This window comes from Mesitornis unicolor, unplaced genomic scaffold, assembly GCF_000695765.1.
Source record: "Mesitornis unicolor isolate BGI_N332 unplaced genomic scaffold, ASM69576v1 scaffold4220, whole genome shotgun sequence".
Lineage (NCBI taxonomy): Eukaryota > Metazoa > Chordata > Aves > Mesitornithiformes > Mesitornithidae > Mesitornis > Mesitornis unicolor.
In genome coordinates this window covers 1-9411 of record NW_010160125.1, presented here as the reverse complement: position 1 = coordinate 9411, position 9411 = coordinate 1, and the positions used below count along the sequence as shown (strand labels likewise).

General features: G+C 52.0%; 2 protein-coding genes across 4 annotated transcripts in view; both read left to right on the top strand.

The window, feature by feature from the left end:
- The window catches only part of IFT122 (intraflagellar transport 122), a 30608-nt gene extending 28141 nt beyond the window's left edge, over positions 1–2467 (top strand). For all 3 annotated transcript variants that reach the window (XM_010188902.1, XM_010188895.1, XM_010188909.1), the window contains 3 exons: positions 761–840; positions 1474–1638; positions 2321–2467. In XM_010188902.1, the coding sequence (XP_010187204.1) occupies positions 761–840; positions 1474–1638; positions 2321–2410 (335 nt within the window). In that variant the 3' untranslated portion in view covers positions 2411–2467. The remainder of the gene's footprint in view (positions 1–760; positions 841–1473; positions 1639–2320) is intronic.
- A 4409-nt stretch (positions 2468–6876) lies between these two features.
- On the top strand, positions 6877–9199 carry RHO (rhodopsin). Its single transcript, XM_010188920.1, has 4 exons — positions 6877–7356; positions 8259–8427; positions 8517–8682; positions 8912–9199. Exons 1-4 carry the CDS (start codon positions 6996–6998, stop codon positions 9197–9199), a joined length of 984 nt encoding a protein of 327 aa, XP_010187222.1. The 5' UTR covers positions 6877–6995.
- The last annotated feature ends 212 nt before the right edge of the window (positions 9200–9411 follow it).

Sequence of the window (9411 nt, the reverse complement as noted above, 5' to 3'; positions counted from 1 at the left end):
TACTTAAGTTAAAAATTTTCTTTTGCCATGTAGCTGATCTGAGTACAACTGCATCATGTTTCCTTTTCAAGTTAATATCACAACTGAAGTGATGTTTTTAACTAAACCTTACATTTTCATAATGCTTTTTCATCAGGACAGTTAGTTTTTAATCATGTGAAATATTTGTTTTAACAGTGGAATGCCATGCTTTACCTATTCTGTTTTAACTGCTTTCTGTAAAGAACGGGGAGACTCTGCAGTGTGTTATTCACTTCCAGTAACAGCTTGCTTTGGAGGCTGCCTTCTTGTCAAGGGAAACCAGCGTGGACCTTCCTTACTGGAATCTGCTTTGTGATGCTTTGGCATTCGGAGCTCCCGGGTGCTGTGGGGGCCACATAATACTGGGTGCAGAGTCACGCACAAAAGAGCACAATCTCTGACTAAAGCTGCTCAAAATGTAATTTAAATAGGTTGCTTCATTTGTGTTTGGTCATCTGTCAGAAGGGGGCAGAGAGGCAGAGAAGGCAGAGCTGGTGTTGTATGTACTTGGTTGTGGTCAGTTTGGCTGCTCTGCAGCAGCTGCAGTGATGAACTCAGTCACAGTGAACCACAGCAACCCCTTCCCTTCTCTGGTACTTCCTGTGATAACCCAGGCCCTGCAGCAGTTTGAGAATGCTCTGACCCTCTGGAGCGACAGGGATAGCAGTCCTGCTGGTGTGCCTTCCTGTTTGATCTGTGAGGACGCAAACTCTGTTTCTTCCTTAAGAAACACATCTAGATGCACAGAGTTTGAGGCTGGATGACAGTGCAGACATTACTGAAGATGATGACCCCTTTACAGCAAAACTGAGCTTTGAGGTAAGAGCCTTACCTGTACCTGTATCTTCCAGTTGTTTCTTTCTTGCTACCAACAGAAATGAACAGAAGATTTTACCTTACAATCCATGCCGCTCTTCTGGTGTGAATATGTTACAAGGACTGTCACAGGAGAGATGCAAAGCAGGGGGCTGGAAGAGGGGGATGGCACTTGAGAAGGAAAGGAATTTACCAGTTAACTCCTTTCTTGAATAAAAGAATTTAAAAAAACCCCAAACACCAGAAACAAAACCCACAACACAACAAAGATCTGAAAGTAAATGTTCCTGGAATTCAGTTCCCTGGGATATTACTGTATCTGGGCAGTATTCCTCTATAAAACAGTCGTTACTGTGAGCTTTTAATAAACACTGTGGGCATGGGTGTTATTTGCAAGGAATTGTGTTAAAATGAATAATGGAAGCTGACTGAAACCAGGTTAGAGCCGTGGTGGGATGCTGCTGCTGCTGAAGGTATTTATAAAACTTGACAGTGAGTTTGGTGAAGCTGGACTTGGGCCAATTCTATATTAGCTTTTTCTACTGAATTTTACTTTGCTCCGTACAAGATCTTGTTAATCCTCAAAGGGTTTTGCAGCTGGTAACAGTAATTCTTTCTAAACCTGCTCTCCTGCAGCAAGGAGGCTCAGAATTCATTCCAGTGGTTGTGAACCGTGCTGCTCTCCAGTCCATGAGCCGGAGGGATGTCCTGATTAAACGCTGGCCAAAGCCACTGCGGTGGCAGTACTACCGGTCCCTGCTACCAGATGCCTCCATTACCATGTGTCCCTCGTGCTTTCAGGTAGTGTTTTCATGGAGGGTTTAAAAAAAAAACACAACAAAACCAAAACACAGTGCTGAAAATCGTATGGCTGAAACCGTTCTCATCATTGAAACCTCATATTTTAAAATGTGTTCAACAAATTCCTGAAAGGCGCAGAGACAGAAAAGGCAATGGAAACCAAAAATGAGGCTGCGTGGTGCAGAGAAGAGCAGCTGCCCTCTGAACACTGCGGTAGCCGAATTTGGGAAGTTGCACTGACAGTGAGGCAGAGCCTCTCCAGCAAATGCTGATTTGTTTTTATTTCTTCTTGCTCTGTCTCTGACTTCCAGCCCGGTCTAGCAGGGAAAATCACTCAGTAACCAAGTTAAGCTTGTGGTTCTGCCCCTCTCCCTCTCAGGAATGGCTTCTTGAAATACTGGGATTCAGTCACGTTTGCTTGCACAGAAACTGTCTAAATTTTGTCCTTCCTTCTGCAAAAGTAATGAATTGGTTTCTGCCTCTTCAGCAACTTTGCAGTGGTCTGCGAAATGCTGCTCTGTTCCAGGTTATAGCGCTCTCAAGCAGTTGAAAGTAAGGGGAGCAGTTCTCTGTGACAGCAGCTTCGCAATGTCTGTGCCATAGAGAAGCCTTGAGCTCAGTTTGCATTTTCGTTGAGCTAGTCACAGGCTAACTTGTCCCTAAATCTGTTCCTAATTAACAGATGTTTCACACAGAAGACTATGAGCTCCTCGTACTCCAGCATAATTGTTGTCCGTTCTGCCGACGGAGAATAGATGAGTCAAACCAATGAAGAAAAACAATCTTGTACCTCAACTGACAGACTTCCCCATTGGCTTGGCAGAACGCTTCTGAGATTCAGAGAGTTTTCCTAACGACTTAGTTAACTCATCTTGTTCCGTTTTGTACATAGGAATGGAACTGAGTTGAAGAAATGTAACTATTTTTTTATATGAAAATGTCTGTTGTTTGTGAACGTCCTCTACATTTCCCAGGCGAGCAGCTGAAGTGCCACAGATTTTTATGGGAATGTTTCTAGGGTCAAGTTCAGCCTTGACGTAATCGTTGTTTTTACTCCAGCTTGTGTTAGGACTTGATTTGCTGCTTGATACATACCCGTTATTGACAGATCTTCAAATAAACAGGACTATTTTTCCTTACTCTTTGTCTTGCAATTTGCTATAATCTTGCTTCTGAGCTTGTATTTTTTTCTTTCTATTCCATTTAGGCAAGAACAGCATTATTGTTTAGAGCTCCTAAAGTGTGATCTTAGGAGTTACACCCAGCTCAGCACTGAGATCCCTCTCACAGCCACACTGACCAGAGGGGGTCGAAGCTTTTAATCTGTATAGGGTTCACCCTTGTTCAAATCCAAAATGCCAGGTTGTGGCTGGCAACATGCATTCGGAGAGAACCACGCTACCTCAGCTGCCCACTGCCATGTACGTAATCCTGGTAACATCAGCGTTTTTACCACTGATGAAGGAAATGCCACCAACCTGGTGGGCTAAACTGAAGGTATTTGCACGGTTATAAATATGCTGGGGGCCAGGCAGGAGTAGCAAAGCAGCGGAGGGCTCATGGTCAGCCAGTGGTTTCCCACAGCACCTCCTCTGCACCCAAGATAGGAGACTTCTTCGTTGTCTGCCGAGAAAATCCGGGCGATGGATGTGACGCTGCGGTGCTGCCATCACGGGACACTTCCCACGGCGCAGTTCTTATGTTCGTGATCTGAGCGTACCTTTGTGGTGCAGGCACACAGACTTGTCCAGGCTCACGCAGGTCCCTTGCCGTCGTGCTGACATGGTGATGTGCTAAAGGAGTGTTTCTGAGCAGGATTTCCCCAGCATTGTTTCACTCCAGAGCCATGGGCAAACAACACATGGAGGTGAGAGGAGATGGACCTGATGCCTTCTACTTCAGCGTCTTGCCGAGGCTGAGGTGATTTAATGGTGCAGCTGCTCGCGCCAGCATGGTGGTGGTTCAGTCCCAGGCAGCAGTCAGCCCCCTTGCAGCCGCTTGCTCACTGCCCTCCTCCCTGCAGGACTGGGGAGAAAATAAGAGCAAAAGCAAAGCAGCTCCCGGGTTGAGATGAAGACAGTTTAATAAGTGCTGTGCGTGCAAGCAGAGCAATAAGGAATTTATTCAGCGCTTCCCTGTGGCAGGCAGATGTCCAGCTGCTTCCTGGAGAGCAGGGCCTCAGCATGACTAAGTTACTTGGGAGGGCAAACACCACAAGCACATTCCCTTTCTTCCTCCTCTCCCCGAGCTTTTATTTCTGGCCATGATGTCACCTGGGGTAGGACACCCCTTGGGACAGCTGTCCCAGCTCTGTCCCCATCCCACTTCTTGCCCAGCTCTGCCCTATTGCTGGAGGATCAGGGCAGGGGAAAAAGAAAACCTCAGTACTGTGCGAGCACTGCTGGGCTGCAGCCACAACCCTGGTGTGTTCCCAGCGCTGGTTTAGACACAGATCCACAGCACAGAGGCGTACGGCTGTGATGAGGAGTGTGAACTCAGCCCAGCCAGACCCAGCCACCGCCGTACTCTGGGTTGTTATCTCCTGAGGACGCTCGCTGAGCAGTTCTCCGGCAGCGGGAGGGCTTGGGTAGGTAACCAACTGGGTGGATTTGAGCTGGGTAGGTCTCTTGACTGCAATCCAGTATAAGTTGTGCCCATGTTGCCATGAGCTCTATCGCTGTGACACCCCGTCTGTCACAGCCTCCCTTTGTTTTGAGTGGGAAATGATGTTCTCCTTTCCCGTCTTGAGCTACTGGCTGAGGCTGCTGGGTGCTGGTAGCAGCTACCACGTACACAGCACTTTGCACGTGAAACCGGTGCTGTCTCGGTGTCTGCTCGAGTTTCTCTGCAGAGTGACTCCCAGCGATGGCACCGCAGGGTTTCCGAGTCCCGCAGTGGTTCCTGACCACGTCTGCTTAATTTACCACTTCAAAAACATTCTGTTCTAATTACTGCTTGTCTGCTTTTTGACTCATCTGTCACTGTGTGCAATGGAGGCTTTGCGACTGCCATGGATAAACAATGCTGTTGGAGATGGGAGCCAGGATGGGACTCGGCTCGCTCTGCCGGAACTGAGCTGGCTTTGCTGAGCTGGTGGGAACGAAGAATTGCAAAAATAAATAGATGGGGTTTGCCGTGACACAGGCAGAATGGAGCGAGCAAGGAAGCTTTTTTCCTTCTTTAAACAACTCTGTGGATACAGCTAGGTTGGAAAAGTGTATTGGGCTTTTCTGGGCAAAAACACGGGCACATCTCGTAAACTGACCACGTTCTGGTTCCAGGCTGCCCTGTGCCATTAAAGCTCTCAGGTGACTTCATGATAAGGAGTCCCTGCACGTCCAAGTCCCACCGCAGCGCTTTTGCCTGGGCCGTTGTGAGTGGTTGACCAATGGTTTTCTTCGATTTGCTGCGTTCTGCCTCATTACTGCGTGCCCATCCCACTGCTGTACCCCGTGGTGACGCACGCCAGGCCCTAAGCTGCGGGCAGCATCTGCTAACCTCAGCAGTGGCTTACTGCATCGGGGCTTAAGGGGGCGAATTTGTTCACTGGGCGGATAAACCTTTAATCCCTGTGCCCAGGTATGGGTGTGAACGGCTGCCTCTGCAATTAGGCAGTGGCACGGTGCTGGCCTTGGCGACACGTGTGAAAAGTTAATTGCGAGGGACTTAGGATGAGCAGAGTGTGTGTGGGGATGTGGTGTTTTCACGTTAACGAGAGGGAAGCCCTTTGGGGCCGTCCAGTGTGGTGGTGGCCTGCCCTTGGCTGCAGCCCCGCAGGGCTCCCTTTGTCCATGGTGCCAGCACTTGAGGTCCATTAGACCTTGCCTGCTCAGAGTGCAGGTTCCCCAGCATGGTCTCTTCTCTAAAGAGAGAACAGAGCTTTGTGCTTTTTTCCTTTAAACTTCTTGCATGTGCTAAACTGACCCCCAGGGAACACTGGTGAAAACTAGGCCAGGACTGAAGGAAGTTTGTTAAGGCCGAGAGGACGTGAGCTCCAGCAGCTCTGGCTCATCCTTCTGTGCGGGATGAGGCACTCGGGCCCCCTCCAGCCCCTGTCCCCTGCCATGGGACAGAGCAGACAGCTCTGGCAGTGCAGCACCAGCTGGTACCTGCCTCCCCACTGGGGTGTTACTGACTGCTAAGGAGAGAAGTGGTCAACGGTGGGTGGGAAAAAAGAGGAGAGATGGGGAAAATCGCCTTGGAGCTTAAACGGTGAATCAGGATGGCGAGAACTGCAAGAAGCCACCTTCTCCAGAAGAGATCCTCTGTGGTTGGCATCACTGTGCCCACTGCGCTGCGCCTGTTGTCCCTCTGCCTCTGAAGGTTAAGGAAAGGCAATGTCTAACTCAGCTGCCAGCCGACACAAAGGATGCTTCAGACACAACAGAGTGCATTGAGTAGGGAGACAGAGAGGACATGGGGGGCTCCCCTGTGGGATGTAGTGATTCTGCAAGGTTCTGGGGGGACCAAAGCTGTCTGTCAGCCAGCAAATGAAGTTGAGTGTTGAGCTCAGGACCTCCCTCCCATGCCCTTGTCCAGCAGCCTCCTCAGCACCAGGGCAGAACGATGGACTCGGTTATTCATTGGGTGTCAGCAGTGTAACTGTCATGACCCAAACTGCACGCAAAGCCAGGCACAGAGGAGGTGCTACAACTGGAAACCTGCCAGTGGGGCCAGTGTTTCACTGTGCCAAAATCCTGTAGCAGAAAAAGACGTGGCTGAGGTGCCCTGGCGCCCTCCTCCTGGCAGCCCTGGCACCCCATTCCCTGTACCTCTCTGTGGGGAAACTGAGGCATTTCACACCCCTGAGCACCTATGCAGGCTGTGGGCCATGGGGGATGGAGCGAGTGCAGCGTGAGCTGCAGACATCCAGCTCTGGGTCGTGGGGTGCCATTACTGCCATGGGTGCAGTGCCACCCCAAACCCTCGCTCCCTTGGAGCAGCGGGGCCGTGCTGAGGAGCGGGACCGTGCGAGTGCGGCTGCTACCTGGTTTGGGCCCCAAAATGAAAGGTGTGGTGCAGAGCTACCTCTTTATATCTGACCACGAGCTGTGGTTTCCAACAGTGACAGCACAGGCCAGAAACAGGTGTCACCTTAATACCTCCCCAGGAAAGCTAATTACCCCTGGATGATTATGATTAATAACTCTGTAAGCCCTAATCGCGCTGACACCGGTGCCCAGAGCTTACCCCACGAGCACTTTATAAGGGGCACCCAGCGCAGGGGAGCGCAGCCACTTCTCCTGGGGACGACGGTGAAGGCTGAGAGGTGGCGGGAGCCCCACTGCAGAGGCGATCCCCCTGCGCTTGACAAACACCCCTGAGCGAGAGCAAAAGGCGCCTCAGGAACCACAACCATGAACGGGACAGAAGGCCAAGACTTCTATGTGCCCATGTCCAACAAGACTGGGGTGGTGCGGAGCCCCTTTGAGTACCCCCAGTACTACCTGGCTGAGCCCTGGAAGTTCTCGGCGCTGGCTGCCTACATGTTCATGCTGATCCTGCTCGGTTTCCCCATCAACTTCCTCACGCTGTATGTCACCATCCAGCACAAGAAGCTCCGGACGCCGCTAAACTACATCCTTCTGAACCTGGCCTTCGCCGACCTCTTCATGGTCTTTGGTGGCTTCACCACCACCATGTACACCTCAATGAACGGGTACTTTGTCTTTGGAGTAACAGGGTGCTACATTGAAGGCTTCTTTGCTACTCTGGGCGGTGAGTTCTCCAAATATTCAAAAATCTGCCAAGAATTGCCCCAGATTTTAGCAAGGGGTGGGAGGATGCCCAGATGATCTTGGAAAAGTGTGGTATCTGGAAGGTGCTTGGTCTTTTCTGCGGGCCGAGGCAGTGGCACTGCTCCAGGGTGGGAGGTGAAGACAGCGACAAATGACATTTTGTTGTTGTTTGACCTCACTTTGGTAGTCATCTACTCAGTATCCCAAGAGCAACAGTGCAGCGGAGGAAAGCAGCCAGCAGCAGACTTTGCTGTTGTTGGATTTGTACATCTTTTTGGCTTGCTCTGACTTGAGAGATGAGGAATTCGTTCCTCCTGTTCGTGGGGCTGCGCCTGGCACTCACTCTGACGTGGTGCGCAGTGGCACAGGCCAGCAGAGCTGGCTTTTCTCCCCATGCCAGCCAGACTGCGACCGAAACAGATGTGCAATAAAAATTGTGTCTGAAAATGCCCTAAAATGCTCAGACCTCAGCCAAGGTTTCACTGGTTTGGTCCTTGCGGCACAAGTTTCCCGGGAAGCTGTAGTGGTGAGGGAAAGCCCGGAGATGAGGGGCACTCGCTGCATCTTGGAGGGGGACCAGAGCTTGTAGGTGCAGGAGCTTCCCAGGATGGGTGGTAGGGTGCAGGGACAGGCCTCAGCGCCCAGCAGCAAAGTGGTTTCTATGGGTCAGCAGCGCAGCGAGGAGGGGTCTTCTCTTCCCGTCCTGCTGCATCCACACTTGCCCTTTGTTCGTTTCTCTTTTCAAACCTTTGCTGGAGATTTTCCTGCTGCCAGGGTCTTCCTTGGGAACAACAGTCCAAGGAGTCTTGTGCTGGTATCAGCATGTTTATCTCCTCCTTTGCTCAAAGTCCCCGTGTCCCCATCCTTCTCTCTCTGGTGCAGGTGAAATTGCTCTCTGGTCGCTGGTTGTCCTGGCCATCGAAAGATACGTAGTGGTCTGCAAGCCCATGAGCAACTTCCGCTTCGGGGAGAACCACGCCATCATGGGCGTCGCCTTCACCTGGATCATGGCCTTGGCGTGTGCGGCTCCCCCGCTCTTTGGCTGGTCCAGGTAGGGTCCCCGGGCTGCAGGAGCCTGGCCACGGGCAGCTTGGCTGCGGCTCCTGGGCCAGGTGCTGAGCTCCCTGGCTCACCTTGCAGGTACATCCCCGAGGGCATGCAGTGCTCGTGTGGGATCGACTACTACACTCTGAAGCCAGAGGTCAACAACGAATCCTTCGTCATCTACATGTTTGTGGTTCACTTCACGATCCCCCTGTCGGTCATTTTCTTCTGCTATGGGAACCTGGTCTGCACTGTCAAGGAGGTGGGTACCTGCCCGTGGTGGTGGGACAGGGCTGCTCTGTGCCCAGTGCTGGGAAGGGGCCTGTGCCAGGCTGCAGACTGGTGACAGAAAGGGCCAGGCTGTCCCTCCACGCAGGGGGAAGCAGCAAACCCCAGACGTGCAGCTCAGCTCCCCCAGGCCCTGACCCCGCATTCTGTGCAGGGGCAGCCCTCCTCAGCTCCATCACCTCTCCATTCCCCTCTGCCCGCAGGCTGCCGCCCAGCAGCAGGAGTCTGCCACCACCCAGAAGGCAGAGAAGGAAGTGACCCGCATGGTCATCATCATGGTCATCGCCTTCCTGATCTGCTGGGTCCCCTATGCCAGCGTCGCTTTCTACATCTTCACCAACCAGGGGTCGGAATTTGGGCCCATCTTCATGACCATCCCGGCTTTCTTTGCCAAGAGCTCTGCCATCTACAACCCTGTGATTTACATCGTTATGAACAAACAGGTAACGGCCAGGGTCCCAGCCACTCTCCGTCCTTCCAACAGCTTTTGAAGAGTTACAGCAGCAGGAGGTATGGGAGGGCCAGGAAAGGAGTTCACTTCCAGGTGGTCCTGTGCTGGCCTGCAGGAGGGCGACTGCAGCTCACCCTTGGCATCGCATAAACCTTGTAAACGCAAAACCATCCCACCTGAAATGACCCCGGCGCCGGGTCGGTGGAGGAGCCAGGGCTGTGCCCACTGCGGCCCCAGGTGGCTGGCAGGGCA

What these genes read in the sequence shown, in the direction of transcription:
- RHO (XM_010188920.1), top strand. Translation starts at nt 6,996, where the DNA reads ATGAACGGGACAGAAGGCCAAGACTTCTATGTGCCCATGTCCAACAAG. An exon ending in CTTCTTTGCTACTCTGGGCG is followed by an intron (nt 7,357 to 8,258) that starts GTGAGTTCTCCA and finishes TCTCTGGTGCAG; the next exon opens with GTGAAATTGCTCTCTGGTCG. An exon ending in TGGTCTGCACTGTCAAGGAG is followed by an intron (nt 8,683 to 8,911) that starts GTGGGTACCTGC and finishes CTCTGCCCGCAG; the next exon opens with GCTGCCGCCCAGCAGCAGGA.